Genomic DNA, 18,368 nt, shown 5'->3' on the forward strand with positions numbered 1-18,368 from the left:
TTTTTCTCCTTCAAAATCTCTACCTTGTTTAGCATAAATCAATTCTAAATTATGAAGCGTTTCGGTAGAGTTGAATTTGTAAAACTATAGCCTGTCCGCATAAGCTTTACTCATTCTTACTAAGTTTTAAATGTCTTACAAAAATGTAAAAATAATTGTTTTAATAGCTATTTTATAGGCTAGCCTGCTTCTAGCTCAGTTACGGGAATACGGAAAGTAGTCGCCGTGAAGAAAGATCAGCGATCGCTTATGTTATTTTAAGCGGCCCTTTAGTCGCTTGTTCCGACAAAAAGTCGCTCAAAAAGTCGATTACAATATTTAGCGTGGTTTAATTTAAAATGACTGATTCTGCGTTGTATATAAAACGTAAATGATTAGTGCATATTTCACGCAATATATATATTTTTTTATTTTTAAGTCCAATGCTTGAGTGAATTACTGGCACATGTGTGAGATGTAGCCTACTGCAAAAATATAAAGCAAAATTACGAGAAGTATCTAACATGTACCAACGCGAAAATACCAGAAAAAAATTGCTAAAGCTTAAATTATTTTACAAAACATTGCCTTTAAAAAAATTACATTTTTAAAGCGCGGAATTTCCACTCAAAATAAATGTGCTCTTCATATTGTAAATCAGGGAGAACAGGTTTGCTGTTAGGCACATGTAATTTTTTTTGTTGTTGTTGTTTTTAAAAAAATTAGTTATTTGTATTTGTTAAAAACACTGTATTGAAACAAGGCCTGGGTATAATTTAAATAATTAATTCTTAATTATTTTGCAGTAGCCTATCCCTGGTTGTAATATGAGTTATCAAAGCTCTTTTTAATTATTTACAATTATTGTGCAAGGAAAATTAAACAGGTTGAAACATAATCTATGCGACATGTGTTTGGCTGCAATGGAATAGAAGAGGAAAATACTACCTAACTATGGGTCTTCTGGGTAGAATAGCACATGACGTTTTGCTAATGTTTACAATCATGAATGCGTATAAAAATAAGAGGGTTACGGGTGGAATAATAATAATAGGCCTATATAATAATAATAATTATTATTATTATTATTATTATCGGTACGTCTGTATAATAATTTGTAGGTTATTATTTACTGTGCTGGCAAATATGTAAACATAAAGAAAGTAATTAAACTATAAATTGAAAATACTGCCCAACACGTTTCATTTGTTTTAACATTAGCCTACGAGGAAAACATTATTACCTGTCCCGTGAACCTTTTGATGATAATTGATTAATAGTCATACAAAGAAATAGTAGGCCTAAGCTACAAACAAACAAAAAAGAACAAGAAGGTCAAAACATTTTACGAAGGCCTATGCGTTTTTATTATTTCCCAGTTAATATTATAGCTAACTCTCTTATTGTTTATGGTTGTCCACATGTGCACATACAGGTAGTGCGTGTGTGTGTGCGCGCGCGCTCTCCCACGCGGAGAGTGATAAAGAAAAAGAGAGAGAGAGTTAGGGGAGAAAGGGAAAATTAAATGCTTCTGTGTGGTAGCCATGTTAACGACACAGCCTATCTTCTATATGTATGTAATGTTATGCTTTTTGTGTCTGTGTTGTTGTATCCCATATAGGGCACGGCGGTGTGAACCAGCTAGGAGGGGTGTTTGTGAATGGCAGACCCCTACCTGACGTGGTCAGGCAAAGAATCGTGGAGCTCGCGCACCAAGGAGTCAGACCTTGTGACATCTCAAGACAACTACGGGTCAGCCATGGCTGTGTCAGCAAAATTCTCGGAAGGTACGAAAAATTACAGATGTAGCAAATTTGTCCTATTATAGAGAAACCTATAGTCAAATGTTATTGCTTCATGTAAATTAACATCTTAAACCATTTTGCCATATGTAATGTATCAGTAAGATTTTTTTTTTCCTTTTAGTGAAAAGGTATAATATTAAATTCACTGACCTTAAATTCATTGTGAAGGAGGAAGGATATGTTTTCTAGGAAACTGTTATAGATTTTTGAATTTTGTGAAATATTTTTCAGCTATCAAAAGGATCTTATAAGGTATTCTGCACTTTAAATGTTCCTTAGAAATTATGAGATGTGTTGGTGGCATGTATTAATCGTGGGGTGCATGGGACATATATCAGTCGCTGAGGAAACCGTTTGATAAATGAATGATTGCGATTTTAGATCGCAGCCTACGAATGCTAATGATTGAAGACGCAAAAACTATTGAATGTCTACGTGTTAAAATACAAATTACAATTTTTCCCGTCGCAAGGCTTGAGGGAAAAGAAATAACATTTGCTAATTTAAAAGTCAAAAATATAATTAAATCAATAGATTATTTAATCTAAGTATTTATGGCCCGTATTCATAATTCACTGTTTATAAATATGCCTCAAAGCCACAGGCAACAACAACAAAAACGCCATCGCTAAGACGTGAGGACAATTTTAAATAACGAATTATCGTTCATCTTTTCCAGATATTATGAAACCGGCAGTATTAAACCTGGAGTTATTGGGGGGTCCAAACCAAAAGTGGCGACGCCCAAAGTTGTGGATAAAATCGCAGAATACAAGCGGCAGAATCCCACTATGTTCGCCTGGGAAATCCGAGACCGACTCCTGGCCGAGGGCGTTTGTGACAACGACACAGTACCAAGTGTTTCATCCATAAACAGGTAAAGCGGTTTGAAGTTCCATTTTCACATTTTAAATTTCTAATTTATTTGAAAAGCGTGATGTCATTGACAGAACAGAACTATTTGTTTATTCCGTTCTCTACCGAGGCTAGCTACTGTTATTAAAACGGCGATTCCAAACACTAAAGGACAAATTATCGTCAGCTAATTTAAAATCCTTTAGAGGCCTTGTACTGAAAACTATCGTTTCTAATTTCCAATTGCTTATTCCATGGGTGATGTTTTTGCTTTTTTAAATTCTTGCTCTCGGGGTGGTCTCAAATGTGCAATTCAATCCTAAATCTGTCCACAGCCTGCAGAGGATCTATAGTTGAGGTCGCGAAAATCACATCTGTCTCGATGAAAACCAATCAATACTCTGTAACCAGATCCAGTGGCACTGGGAAATGCGCGAACAGACCTCAGTGCTTTATAAGGAAACTTATCTCAGTATTTAAAAAAAAAAAAAATATATATATATATATATATATATATATATATATATATATAGTTCAGTAATTTCACTTAAATGGCAATGATAATTACCTATTAATTGTTATTTAAGTGAAATTACTGAACTTAAATATACAAGTTTGATAAAAATCATCATTAAAGAAGAAAATTTCAAATGGCATTTAGAGGCTTTTGCATCTGAACTCTTCATATATAGCCTATGCAAGACAAAAAAGTTATTTAAATGTGTTGAAAAAAAGTGTAATTCAGTAATGTGTGTGATCCATTAATACTACACCTCATCATTTATTCTATATCAATTATGTTAAAAAAGGACATATCTATTGTTAGATTAAACTGGCAAGGATCATAGTGTTAGTTTCACTGCTTCTATTATTTTCATTTGTAAGTCGCTTTGGATAAAACCGTCTGCTAAACGAATAAATGTAATTTATCTTAATTTAACTTATTTTACTAATTACAAAAATAAATCTAAAGTATTATTATTGTTAATATTATTAAATAAGAATAGTGCAAACGAAAAAAAAATGATAATTGTGAATGGGTGGATGTGTAACTGGGCTTCTACCTCAGCAATTTCAGTAAGTTATTAACTTTCCAAGGGCTAACAAACAGGCCCTGTAGTCCTTATGTTATCATAAATAATGCAAAGGAGATTATATGCAGATATGCCTACCTACATTAAATCAGACATTTGAAAATAAATAGTCTTAAATTACCATTCTTATTTCTTATGAAAATACAAAGGCTAGCAAGACTATCCCAAGTGAGATGGAGACATGGTGGTGGGAGGGGTTAAGAGTGGAAGAACGAGGTGAAAAAGGCCTACCTGCAAGCAGGAGTAATGAACTTTGGTTAGGAGGCACTGTTCCATAGAGCTGGCCAGCAGCATTACATTTTAATGAGCTGAAGAGAGATCATGGGCCGACCCGCACAAGACATTTCCTCGGAAAAAGAAAGAAAAAAAAACGGGGGTGGGGGGGGGGGAGACATTGGGGAGGCTGAAAAAATTCATTTCATGCACTATGGCTGCTTAAAAAGGGCAATTTGAACAGGTCTCAACACATGTATGTGGTAAATTTTTTATCTGCATTAATGACATGAAAGAAGAGACACTAAACCTTTGTTTCAATGATGTTAAAGTTATCACCTCAGAGGAGGGCATTGTAAGGACCTATGTTTGTATATGAAATGAATACATATAGGGATGTAACAAACTGTTATTCTAAATCATACAAAGATGGTTTTCTATGCTCAGGGTACACGCATTGGATAAACCTTACATGAGCTAATTATTTCAAAACTTGCCTGTATTATTTAATAAATTAGGAGTTGCTACACTATACATCAGTGTGGGCTGTGTTTGTAAACTGGATTGTACTGCACCTAAAGACTGTCCTTAAAGCAACCAAGTACAAATAAAATGCAAATACAATATTTTCACATTTCCTATAATTATATTAGGCTGTAGTCGCCCAGTCAAACTGTAAGCCTTGTGCCATTTCAAAGAGGTGTTCTTGTAGGCTATACCCTGTCTAAAAGTATTCCCTCACCAGTGAGCAGACTTCAGAGGCAGGACCCTCTTGCACTGAGCGCTTAAGAGGGTGACCTCTGCTCTGTTGACATTAGAAGATGTCCCAGCTTTAAGCACATTTTCTCTGCATGAATTATTAAAGATTACACACTGTCTGGGGTGTTCTCTGTGTCCTCCTCACAGCATGAAGTCACTGGCACACAACCAGTTCTGAGCCCTTCTATTGCCTGAATCCTAAGCATCCTTTCAATAGCATCGATTCATATTTTAATATTTCTACAGGGAATTCTCAGCACCCTGGCAAGTCATTAATTCACACCTTCCAAATAGCTCATTCGATAGTGAGAACATGGATCCAAGCTATTGAATTTGTGTTGCTATAGACACAGGGTTAAATCATTGTTTTGGAGGGATGTTAAAAAAAATACTGATATGGTGTTTGTTCAGAAGATATAAAATAGTATCAAATAATTATTTTATTGTCATTAAATTTATATATATATATATATTTATATAGTGTGTATCACTTCACTGAATCAAATATTAGTCAAATAAGCCATATTATAGTTCATACAAATGTGAAAACGTGTAGCCAATGAGTATAAATGTGTTCTTAGAATAAGGCGACAGCTTTTCCTCTCAAAAGTGTCTCCCAGATTAAAGACATCAGATGCTGCAGTGGGCTTTGGTGAAGCAATAAGACACTATTGCTTTCCTGTCACATATAATTTATAGCCCTCTATTTGCATCTGTTCTTCTCTGCCTCTAATTCCCAACTTTTTTTATCCCCAAGTCCCAATCAATAGGACCTCATCCATGCTGGCACCTCTGCATGTTTGTGCTAGAAAATAAATGTCGGATCTGGGAAGTCAGTATCCACACTCTACAAGCAATCTTCACTTGCTTCAGTGAGGAAGAGGATATAGGGAGAGATTGAGATAGATAAAGAAGGAGAAGGAGAGGGAGAAAGATTATTAAAGCTGAGGCCAGTTCAGGGCAGTGAAGCTCATCATTGAGGTGAATTGATGTGATTTCATGCTTTGTTTGCAAGATCATTCAGACCAAAGTGCAATGAAGACTTTCCCCCATATCACACCTTCGAGGTAGTGGGACTTTATCATATTTCTAAAGATGGGATCCCATTTGATTGAATCCACTCTCTCCGCGGTTGCTCCCACTCTGCCTCTCACATCTACTCCATGATTGGCCCTAATACCCCAAGATTGGTTATTTGTGACAGAATCGGTGCATCTATATAGGAAGGCCCCAAAACAACACTAGAGTTTTACACACTCAATGGGTCGCTTCGGGCTATGCGTACAATGATCCAGCGAACCAGCTGCTCCCCCAACTCATCGTGTTCTTTTAACTGTCATTTCGTAGGATAATTCGAACCAAAGTTCAGCAGCCTTTCCATCCATCCGACGGCACAGGAACCCCTCTCTCCACAACGGGACACACTATAGGTGAGGCAGCACACATTTAGCATATAATCATTAAATTCAGAACGACATCAATTATGCCTGTGCCCTAATGTTAATTCATTCTCTTTTAAGGTGATCTTGAGAGCACTCCATATACGTTAACCTATTCCTGTGCTCTTTCAGTGCCCAGCACAGCCTCCCCACCTGTGTCAAGCGCTTCCAATGACCCCGTGGGGTCCTACTCTATTAATGGCATCCTAGGAATCCCTCGCTCCAACGGCGAAAAGAGAAAACGCGATGATGGTAAGAGACTGGATTTCTCTCCATCGCTTTTATTCCCCTCACTCCTTTTCTAGGCCTCTCTACAGCCCCCTGTAATTTCCAATTTGTGTGAGGAGATGAAGATGGCATTTTGATAGTACTGGACAAAGCATTTTGTAAAAGAAAAAAAAAAGGGCTCTCAAGTGACTTGTTATGTAGTAAAGCAGATTGGACTGTTACATTCAGCCATTTGATACTATGGTGTTTGTACGGCTCTAGCACATTTTATTTGATGATACAGTAGCTCTGCGCAAACAAGAATATGCCTACATCTGAATCATGACAGCATAGCGCTTAGGTAGGGCATCAGGGATACGGCTTTATGCTTTTGTAAATAATACAGGTCAATGAAAATGAAGACAAAGAAATCAGCAGCGTAAAATGAAATAAATAATAATTTGCTCAGAACAGAATGTGCGATTTATAATTGGCTCACCGTAAAAACCACTCTAGCCATATTCTGACATTTTAATTTCACACAATTTTCTGGCTGTGTATTTTTGCTTTTGAAGAACTGAAATAGCAGCAAAAAGGGAGCTGCCAACCTGCTCATGCCAACATTCCCTCTCCTTTTATAAATGAGAGGGCACATACCTAATGCCTAAGGCCTAATGGCTGATCAGCTCTTCATACAATCGCCTTTTGAATGCTAGTGAATAAACATCCATGTGGCACTGGGCCGAACGAGAACACAGAAAGTGCTGTAGTCAAAGGGAGGAAGGTTGAAGTGGTTGGAAATGATCTCTTAAAACATTTATCAAAGCAGGGCTACTTGCTTCTTTTATGTTTCCGTCTCTTTAGTTCTCTGGAGTGGCAACCACTTGGATGGGAGGAAAATAGGATATTGTAAGTTTTGTTAGCCTAACTTTTTCTTGCTTGCTAAATCACAAGCCACTCGAGTCTGATCAAGTGCTCTGTGAGGCTGTGTGTGAGTGTGTGCACGTGTACGTGTAGGGTTGTGTGTCGAGGGGAGGGGGATGAAACCGAGCGCACTGACGCTTAATGATATCTTTATGGAAAGAGCTCTGGATCATATATAAACACTGTGAGAAAGCGACTGTGGCAAATCACATTTGCTACAGCATGGCATGCGCTTACAGAGACCATTGTGGGGCCACTGTCAGACCGTTCGCTCCTAAAAACAGAGAAAGGACATAACATGACGAGAGGGGATTACCCAGCCAAACGCCAGCGCCGGTAGTTATTCCTAGTTTGATTAGAACTGACACGAGATGAAGGGCTCGAGTGTAATTGCATCATAAAACACTAGGCGGGAAAACACGAGTTTACTTGCATGCGCAATATCTAATTTGATACCGCTTCAGCGAGGATTACCTTTTATTATAACGACTAGAGTAAACATTCCTGTTGTTGCCAATGTGTTTCCCCTCCTCTGGCCTCACACAGCCTTATGCAGGTCTCTCAAGGTGCACAGAGACATTTGTAGGGCATTTGTCATGCCGTGTCCCTGATGAAGAGCTCATGGCTGGTAATTGATACAGTGCCAAATGTCTAAAAAGCATTGTGTTATTTAAACTTAGCCCTTATTTCACACCGAGACATCAGGGAGGCAGAGCGACAGCCAGTGTATGGTTTCAATTTCATAGCAGCCCAGCAGCCTTGGGCTACCTGAGCCTTATTTGGCTGGGTGAAGCCTATCTTCCCTTCATTAGATGATGACATAACAGAAATATGCTAATCCGATTTTAGGAAGAGCTGAGGAAATGCACTTTGAAACACGTGACGTGAAAAATGAGGTTGAGAACAGCCAGTTTCGGGGGAAGAGAAAAAGTCATGTGCAATGAGTAAGCATTCATTCAGTGCTTGATTTAAGAGCCATCGGCAGTCTTTCTATTTGATGATGCTAGTGCCCTTTAACAAAAAAAAAAAAAGGTCCCCATTACAAGAGTGATATGGAGATAATGTAGTGTGACACGCGTTATGTACACCAGGTCTTTGCAAGAGGGGCTTCAGGGACACAGGTGTCATAAGAGTCATTAATCTGTCATTTTCATGTGTTACTGCAAATTAAAAGTAGCGTGTTGCTCGTCGGCCACGGGTGACGTTCGACGTGGTGCGGACCTTCGGAGAAGGGAGGGGTTGGGGGGAGCCTCCCAAGATTAGTTCTTTGGTGGCAATAGCTCCCTGCAAGTTGAACATAGTGACATTTAAGAGAATTTGCAATTCTGCAGAGAAAAGCTATTAATTCACAAATTAGCACCCCCTTCCTCTATCGTGGATGTGCAAGCTATTGAGGAGACAAAAGAAATAGCCTAAAGGGGAAGAGAGAGACACAGCCCTATCTGTGTAAAGATTGGTTTATATGTCTGCAAGCAGTGATACCAATTATGCCAGCACAGAGAATGCGCCTCAACCTTATTGCTGCCTTCACAGGCCCTTCAATCCATTGCCAGATTTATTTGTGTATCTCATTATGGAAAATAGAATGCCTCTCTTGCCAAATGCATTAATGGCAAAAGAGGGAAATTAAGCCTGTTTGGGATTTCTCATTTGTCAGAGTTAATACTTTGTTGCAAAATGACACAAATGAATGAACTGAGTTAATTACTAGCGTGCAGGCATGAGTCGCGTTTTTCCACGCGGTTTCTTTCTCACCTGTCCTTGCGTCGGCTGATTAGCAGGTTGGTGTGACCCAGCTCTCTTCCATCTGTATGAGTTCAAACGTACCCTACATAGGGAGTTGGCCGGTTGCAATAAATTACTTGCAAAAACACAGATTGACGCTTGAATCAGCTGTGGGAGCGTGCGTTCACGTGAAAGAAATTAAAGTTTGGTTGATTTATAAGGCCTAGCGGCGTATTTGTTTGACGTTAGCACGATAAAGGGATTACATCCGTGCCACTGTGGTACAGGTACGCAAAAGTTTTACTTTGTGGCTTGTTTGTTCATCGAAAAGTATTGCTTTTTAGAGTGAGTGACAACACACTTCAAATCCCCATGCTAAAATAGTTTGGCCCACAGCCAGAATGCTTTAACCTGTGCTTCCATTTCATGGCTTGTGAGATTCTATTGTGTCAATATGGATTCTACTTTAAAAAAGAATAGAAATGAAATACATCCAAACCAAGAAATGGATTGGCCTCAGTCTAAATCGAATAAGAACATCCCACCGATCTCATCATGATGATGGCCTCTGTATGAAAGAGAAAGCCCAGATTTGAGCGAGGCTGCAGAGCGGAACCGGCAGAGAAGAAGGTGCCGGGTTCCTTATCAAAGGACACAAAAGGTCTATGCCCCCGCTTGGCTGATACATCTGCATTCAAGCAGACCCGCCGCCCCGGCCTGGCCGAAAATCTGCGGCACGAAAACATCTAAGGGCAGGGTGGTTCGCTCGAAGAGGAATCATGTCAGAGAAAAGTCAATTATGAACGTTGATGCTGAGAATTAATGGTGCGCCGCATTACGCAGATTTTAAAAGGAAAGAGAGTGAGAGCGAGGGAGATACGCATTCATTAATTGCGTTCCAGAACGCTGCGTCACATGAGGCCGATGTGCTAAATGACGGACCGGGTGTGAGTACAGTAAAGAAATGTGTGTTATGGGTGAGATGAGAAACCCATGCTGACAGCGGTAGCCTGAGAAAAAGAAAAAAAGAAAAGGAGAGAAAGCGCAGCTCCTACTGGCAGCCTGCACACTGTTCAGCGACTCTAAATTGAATTAATAAAGCCTTTAAACACGCTGTAACATAACAGGAAATTAACAGTCCCGGTTGTGCTGCTGCTACCTCGCCCTTTCTCTCCCTCCATCTCTCTTGTTCTTTCTCTTATTGACTCTTCTCCTGAATTAGTTATTTGCTGTGCAGTCTTTTGCCAAATCTTTTTTTTTCTTCTGTTCGCTACAGCCTATAATGTAAACCCTCAAAAAATGTATAAAAAAATGTCACTTTTTTTATTAGTAGGACAAAAACTGTAAAAAACAAAACAAAACAAAAAAACGTAGAATTAGAATTTATTTTCAATGGATGAAACACTCAACATCAGAGGCAAACCTGTGTGACTTTTTCATCTGTGGAACACAAAAGAAAATCCGTACATTGTAAGTCAATAGAGTCTAAAACAACTTTCACTGTATAAAAAAAAAACATACTTTAACAATTCTTCAAAACATTGTCTTTTGCATTCAACAGAAGAAAGTCATACTGGTTTGGAACAACACGAGGGCGAGTAAATTATAATAAAACTGAACTATCCTTATAACAATAAAAGGAATACATAAACACAAAGGATGTGTGATATCAGGTCAAGGGTCATAGGGGTCACGAGACCCTCATTTGCTTTTCAAAAAGCTCTCACATCCAATCCAGCCTTATCTGATGAGATGAAAGCAGGAAACACAGCACTGTTATTTTAAAAGAATGTCACACCTGCCCGGTCAACCCTAAACACAACTTCCTAAAACCTAATATATTCTCTCAAAATTCATATCACAACTTTAGGACATTTTACTTTAAAATATTCAAACGCACTTACACATATCGACTTTGTAGAGTGCATATCTTAAAATGACAAGTTCGCCATGATAAGCCCTTTACTGTCTCTTGTTCTTAGTTTTATTTGAACTGGGCTCTCCAGAGGAGGAAGCCCATGGGAGGCCTGTTTTATGGACTCTGGTTATCTGATCTGACAGAGCTCTAGTCCCATAGCACCAGAGTGCTAATGCAGTGGGATGTCAAAACAAACACACTCAAGTGTTCCAATGAAATCAATATAGCATGAGCACTGATGTAAACACTAGCTATATACATAGTCTAGACAACATTACTGTGAATCCCTGAGAAATGTCAAAAATTCCATGGCGAAACGCTGATCTAACCTTGATCTAAGCTAAATCTCCCCTAATTCTAACGTCACGGAGACCTCCCCCCCCCACCCCCCCACACAGCTCAAACCGCAGCTCCGTCCCCTGTGTCAACTAGCGGCCCTGCGCGCTTTGGGCTTTTGAGTATGGCAAACATGCTGCACCGAAGCAAATGACAAACGCCTGCTTATTGATCGCAGTTTGCACTTAGACCAGCTGATAGAAAGTAATTAATGACTCTATTTTCTTCTGTACCAAAGAGAACAATTGAGGTTTATACGGCAACAACACGCAGCCTTATAGAAGGCCCCCAAGGGAGCCGTCTATAAAAAATGCCTGCTCTCAGATATGGAATGACTCAGATAATGCAAGGAGAAAAAAACACAACAAAACAAGCACATCTTAATAGGAAGAGAAAAAATGTCACCTCTGTGTAGCTTAAATACACACTCCCATGCGCACGCACACACACACACACACACACGTAATATCTCCCAGTCTCTTATCAGACCTCTCTGTGGATCCATTTCTCCTGAAAGTCAGTTCATCCTGTGGCCTCAGCCATTGAAAAAAGGTCAAGCTGGCGGGTAGAATGGCAATAAAGCCCCTGAAATGGTACTATCAGTGGAACATGATTGATCAATTGAATTCCATAGCACAGAAAAATGTGGGATTAAGTAGAGTATTATACGCACAATGAGTTGAGGCATGATGTTCATTTCAAGTTCATTTCGCCTCTCTCCTGCCACCAGATCAGGCAATCAATAGGGGCCTTGCATATCATATATCACTACGCTCTCGCCGAGGAGAGAACATAATCTGCTGCAAATTTAGAATGACAGATTTGTAAGGGAGCAAAAAAAAGCCCCTCCACCACCAGAGACCGAGACTCGGGAGGCTGCCAGTGCGGCTGCCGAGGCGAGGATGCACTGACGTTTGTCGAATGTTTGCGAAGGGGTTTCCGGAGGAGCAAAATGAGGCACTGGGGAAGAAAGGCTACCTGCTTCGGCAGGGTGATGGGGTCACGGTCTGAGGGGAAACTGTTCATTTGTTTATAGAGAGCGAGATGGAGGGAAATGCATAAGCTGGCAGTCAAGCTGCGTAATTGTATTCAAGCCGGGACTGGCCTCCCATTTTTCCAGGGAAAAGCAATCTGAAAGTGAAAGCAGCATTACATTCTAAAGGAAATGGTGCCTTTTAAATAATAGCTCTCCATTTTCCACCAGCCCACTGACTGAAAAGAGAACAAGGTGGCTCGCGCTAAAACACATGACGTTCCCAACAAGTATATGTTTGCTGTGAAGGCAATCCATCAATTACTGCAGGCCTATCAGATGATGACGGTGCTGATGCTGATCGGGGATGGGGGATGTGTGGGTCTTCGCTCCCCCGCTTTGCACCGTCCACATCTTTCCCTCCCTCTCTTTCTCTCCCAGCCTCATGTGCTCTATCTTTCTACAGCTATTAGGATCAGTTTGAGGCTAGTGCTGACTGAATTTGAGCTGATATACTCCAATCTTTCATCTAGCGGTGCTGAGAGGTGCACTACAGCGCTAGACGTAGCAGTTGTGGGGGGTGCGGGATGGGGAGGGGGGGGGGGGGGGGTCTGCTCCAGGGAGAAATGGGACCATAACGACTGGTACTAGCATGTGGCCTTGTCCCCTCTCTCCTCTCATAGATGGTTCAGATGGCTCTGGCCCAAACAGTGATTCTCAGGGTAGTGTGGAGAGTTTACGGAAGCACCTGAGGGCCGATGCCTTCACTCAACAACAGCTGGAGGCTCTGGATCGGGTGTTTGAGCGGCCGTCATACCCCGACGTCTTCCCTACGTCAGAACACATCAAGCCAGAGCAGGTTAGTAATATCGAGGCAAATGGACGAATACTAACAAACTAATACATAAAAAAAAAAACTGGAGATTGTTAGACAGTCTGCAGTACTAATTTTGAGCGGACAGCAGAGTTTATTTGAACCGACAGAGATTTTTCTGAATAAAATCTCTTTAAGATAAACTAGTGAAATCAAGTCACCATACGATTTAATCCCAGACAAATGTTAAATGATGCTTCTTGCCCAAGCATCACTAATATATGCATTAAATAGTGTAAGGTGCATTAAAGCCAGATTAATTTAGTTTCATCAACTCGAATCCACTGATACGAATATGAAAAATAATTGGTGAATCTTCAGTCTGAATGAATAGTCTCACAACCCCCCCCCCCCCCCCCATATAAGCTATTTTTTTTAAATAAATATAAGCTTTATTTACTTTCATTATAATATCAAACAACCAGTGACTATTAATTTTTCCCTTGAAACTTCAAGTAGAGGCCCATAAAGCAAAAGCAGTGGCCTAATTGAGTTCATTTTAATTTCTCTCCGATCGCTGAGAATTACACTGGTGATAAATCAGGGGGACAGCCCTCACCCCTAGTAGAGGGCCTAATTTGCAGCTAATTACAAAACTGATTTCTACTGGAAGATCAATACCAAAACGAATTGGAAATGACTTGCAATCACAAAGAGAAGCCAAGAAGGTATTAAAAAAAGGCAAGGAAAGAGACTAAATGCAGGGGAAAAAACAGCCCTGGAACAGTCTAGAAAAATCACTTTTAATTTAATGTAATATTAATCAGACTACATTCCCATTTATTTGTCCGTTTTCATGCCCCCTTTTTAACTCTTGAAAGAGCGGACATATTAGCCATGTCTGGTGTGTGAGGCTGGGCATTAAAAAGCCATTTTGGAAATGCTAAACTCAATGGGCTCACCCCTCCCACACTTCTGCCAGCCATTTGGTCATCCTTTTCAGATGGCTCTTCAGTTGCCCCACGCCCAACTTGCCCCTATCTGCATGATAAAATAGCTGTTGTGCATCTGAGGCCAGACCAAATAGAGAGGAACATCCGCTACTGGCCAACTGAACATTTGTAGCAGACAATTAGAGTTTATCTGGAATAGAGACAGACAAGTCTGGGGTCACAGCATTTCCCATTGGGACACAGGCCTATTGTGATGCGCAAATGCACGAACGCACACACGCACGCAGGCGTATACGCGTAAGAGCGGACATATGTATGCTCGCACTTTAATACGCGAAGAACAATGGGAGCCGGAAATCTATTCTCATTTGTCGAATTAGTTACGAAGAAATTCAAATGCAGCATAATCCAACGCACATATCCAGAAAAACATAAGCGTCGATGTTTTAGCTTTTCAAAATAATAACAGAGCTGTTTTAGGGCTCATGTTCGTGTCATCATATTCTCATCCTAAAGAAAACAATTTCAAATGCTCTCGAAAACGAGGCCATGTTGGTAATGTAACAAAGCGGACCCGTCTCCTCCCTTGGCTGGTCAGGGGAATGACTGCAGTCAAGCACAAAGAGACAGCTGACACCCCTTCCTTTCAGTCTGTTCCAAATCCTACTCTCTGTCCCGCTCACAACCTTAATGTATGCACACACAGTTCACATTAACTCCACCAAAACACACATGCACATCTATCTGACTGGGGGAAATAAAAAATAAAATGCAAGTGTAGTAGGACTGGATTTCAGGTGCCCATTTACAAAGCCACAGTAGCTGAGCCGCCATTATATTAAATCCCTGGTACTTTGTGTACAACACTTTCCCTTCCTTAAATCACAAGAAACATCATAAAAAGGAGCGAAATTGTTTTAAAATAACATAAGGAAATGGCAGCTCACAGGCAGAAAGCTTTCTAATTGGACACCTAAAAGTGATGCTTGGATTCCAAGATATATCTACTTAAAGTGTCCCCCCTCCCCTCATTGGCAGGCTAATGAATACTCGCTACCAGCACTGAACCCTGGACTGGACGAAGTCAAGCCCAGTCTGTCAACCAGCGTCAGCTCAGATTTGGGCTCCAGCGTGTCACAGAGCTACCCGGTAGTGACAGGTAAGAGCGCTGGATCGACCGTCCCAGCTGACCATTAGAATACTGGCAGTACATTCATATTCTGGTCTATGTGACTGTTTTATATGGTAAAGTGAGCTTTATAAGTTGAGCGGACAGGTGAGAGTGGAATGTGACATGTTGATCTAAAGTGGATGGATCAGTGCTGCCTGCTCTGAGGACCCGTGTAAGAGAGAGGCGATCAAAACAGACAGGCGCCGTTTCTTGCATGCAAGTCCCAATCATTCAAAGTGATTATGGATAACTGTCCGCCAAAAACCAATGGATTTGTTTTACTACTTTACCTTTGTGTACTGAAAAGTTTTCTTCAGCTCATAGTTCTCAGAAAGAAATATGGCGGTCTAGCATGGTTTGGCCTTTGTTGTTGCCTCGTTTGTTTTGTGTGTGTGTTTGGTATGCGATGGTTAATGTCAGCCTGGCTAATTGAAAGATTGTTTCATTGTTGCGGCTGTTATTACCTCAGAGAAGGTTAAGTTTACTGATAGCCAACTGTCGGGCTGAGATTAATATGCTGAGCTTTTAATAAAATTCACATAATTATGCAGGAGCCATCAAAGCCAATGAGTTCTGTGTGGGCGGAGGACAGGATGATTGAAAATTGCTGTGTCCCCATCTCAAATGATAGCTGGATAATGTTATGTGAAAAGAAAGGGCTTTTTTCCCCCCTCTGTAATATGTGGGAGGTAGAGTTCCCTCCAGAAAGTTGGGCCTCTGGAGAAGAAAGGTGTGTTTTTGTCCTTTGTATGAAAGCAGTCTCGGTCTAGAGAGCACCCTCATGGCAGGTGGCCTTTCTTGCACCTGGGACGGGACACACCGGGGGTCTTAGTGCAGACCACCTCTTGCTTCTGGTAGAGCACAGGAACGGCTCTATACTAGAGAGATTTTCAAATGGTTGTTTAACTTATATTGTTGTTAATGATTTCAAAACAGTGTTGTTTATGCATGCATGATGAGAATACCTACCCCTGGCATCCTAAATTCAGAAAAAAAAAAAAAAAATACCAGTTGTAGTTATGTTCTAAAGCTCTTTCAGAATGTCTAGGCTCCAAATGACATTTCGTGAGAGCCGTATATATTAACTGTTCCATGTCGTATTCTAAATGACTTTTGGCAGTAATAACTTCATTTATAAAAATAAAAAAAGCAAGAAAAGCAGTTCAAAGAGGCAATAACGTAATGTTATGGTGTACTCGCATGTGATAAACTGGAAATAAGAATAAGGACAGAGTTAAAGGAGGTGCTAAATTACCCTACGCATTTACACTGAGAGCCAATTCTGAATAAATTACTCCCTCTCATTGGATAGAGCTGGAGATTATGTTCATTCCCAGCAATGTTTTCCTGAGCCAATTAAAATTCACACTGCCATTGATCTTGTTGATTTTATGTCGTGCGATTTGCATAATCTATTAAAGATGAGTGATTAATGAACTCTTCATTACAAAACAGAAATTGGAATTTTAAGGGCACTACGAGGCATAGGATAGATTTTTGTGTTAACTGTTTACCCAATTAGTTTTAGGGGTTACTGCTCTGTACTGAAAGACCTAAAGGAAAACCCATTTTAAAATTGAAATGTATTATGTTGGATAAAAAAAAAAGTACATTCATTAAAATAATGGAATAGATGTATGCTTAGAAATATACATTTTCATTTAGAAATATATAAATAAATACATATAAAATTAAATAAATATGAATCATTTTTAAATAATAATATCAAATCCCAGAAAGTACAGATTATAGAGTTATATGACTGTACTTCTGTTGTCATCAGGTGCAGTACTTTCCCCAATGACTCATGAACATTCCACACTTTCATGTATTAACCGTAGTAGAGGGGGGGGGGGGGGAAACAATGGCATGATTTATTCAAACTGCAGTAAAAAGTCTGGATGCTGTCCAGATATGACTAGCCTTTTAAAAAGGCCGTTTGCACATACCTTCACAATGAATGACTAGTGCGGATTCTTAAGCACTGTTCCTGCCGAGCCATATAATGGAAGTCTTCCTGGTGCCAGTAGGATGGTACCGTGTAAATGGGCACCCCTCCGACCCGCTGAAAACCTGAGCAGGTGCTGAAGGGATCCCCCCTGTTCCAAATCTCTTCAGAGAGATGGAGGGAGAGGAGGGGGCGGGAGGAGAAAAAAAAATACAGAGAGCCCAAGCCTGAAAGCAACAGAGCTCCATGTCTGGAAAAAAAAAAACAAGCAAGGAAAGTAAGAAAGGAAAGCAGCATACACAGGCAGAGTGAAAGAAAAGACTGCTTTGTGTCGGTTTATGCGGCTGATGAACTCCGGCTGAAATATATCCGACAGAGAGCCATTTTTTAAGTGTGGCCCGCTATTCTCCAGTGAGCAGCAAACAACACGCTGCTGGCTAGACTGAGGTACCTGATGTGTGGCCCGGTGACAAACTGCCTCTGTCTTGAGTCACCAGAAGCCCCGGCAGGCCCTAGAGCCCAAACGAATGTTTATTTCAGCCTCACAATAGCACACTAACCTTTAAGCACACATTTGATAATGAATAACTTTAGCAACTTATATCGGGGATTCAAGCTTAAAATCATTACATTGCTGCAATTGATCAGTGTAAAGCAGTCTGGTTTTCGTGTTATCTTGTGAGAAATATTGAAAATTGAGCTCAGAGTTTTCAGTACTTTTACAAAACATAAGGCAGGTGACTTTGCTGGAACTGTTGGGTTTAAAAAAAAAAGAAAAAAATAAGTCATTTCTCTTACTGCACCCATGTGAAACCATGCATTCATGAGAGCGAGACAGACGTACGTAGAGAACTCTATAGCTCTGGTTCATGTTGAGATGTGATGCGCCTCCACATAGACCAGTGTTTATCTTCCATCTCTGTAATCAGGAGGTTGACAGCCTTCCTTTTTGCAGGTATTGCTTGTTTCCAGGATAATAAGCAACAGCACCTCTGATTAGTTTCAGAGTTCAGTGATCTTGAACACTGGGCTTCGGTCAGTGTAGCGAACGCCCTTGTCTGCTTTACAGCGGCAAAGCAGAGGCCGTGAAAACGCGAGGCCTAATTCCTCCGACAGCATCTCTTCCTGTTCTTCTTTATTGGCCTCTAAAGTTTTTTTTAGTTAGGCCTTATGGCCATCATCTAACTCTTTGAAATATAGTCATCTAACAGCCTCGTTTTTGTATGCGATTTAAAAATCCTGCTCCTGCTGTATG

At 40.3% G+C, this 18,368-nt stretch overlaps 1 protein-coding gene across 15 annotated transcripts in view; it reads left to right on the forward strand.

The window, feature by feature from the left end:
* The window catches only part of pax2a (paired box 2a), a 32,527-nt gene that overhangs the window by 4,625 nt on the left and 9,534 nt on the right, over nt 1–18,368 (forward strand). For 5 of the 15 annotated variants that reach the window (XM_089117089.1, XM_039671933.2, XM_039671932.2 and 2 more), the window contains exons 2-8: nt 1,601–1,766; nt 2,464–2,661; nt 6,053–6,135; nt 6,277–6,396; nt 7,216–7,260; nt 12,911–13,086; nt 15,033–15,153. In XM_089117089.1, coding sequence (XP_088973215.1) covers nt 1,601–1,766; nt 2,464–2,661; nt 6,053–6,135; nt 6,277–6,396; nt 7,216–7,260; nt 12,911–13,086; nt 15,033–15,153 — 909 coding nt within the window. Of the gene's footprint in view, nt 1–1,600; nt 1,767–2,015; nt 2,037–2,463; nt 2,662–6,052; nt 6,136–6,225; nt 6,397–7,215; nt 7,261–12,910; nt 13,087–15,032; nt 15,154–18,368 lie in introns of all 15 variants that reach the window. The other 10 variants (XM_089117084.1, XM_089117085.1, XM_039671945.2 and 7 more) reach the window with 5 other exon arrangements.

This window comes from Pimephales promelas, chromosome 11 (genome assembly GCF_988280905.1).
Source record: "Pimephales promelas chromosome 11, fPimPro1.hap1.1, whole genome shotgun sequence".
NCBI lineage: Eukaryota > Metazoa > Chordata > Actinopteri > Cypriniformes > Leuciscidae > Pimephales > Pimephales promelas.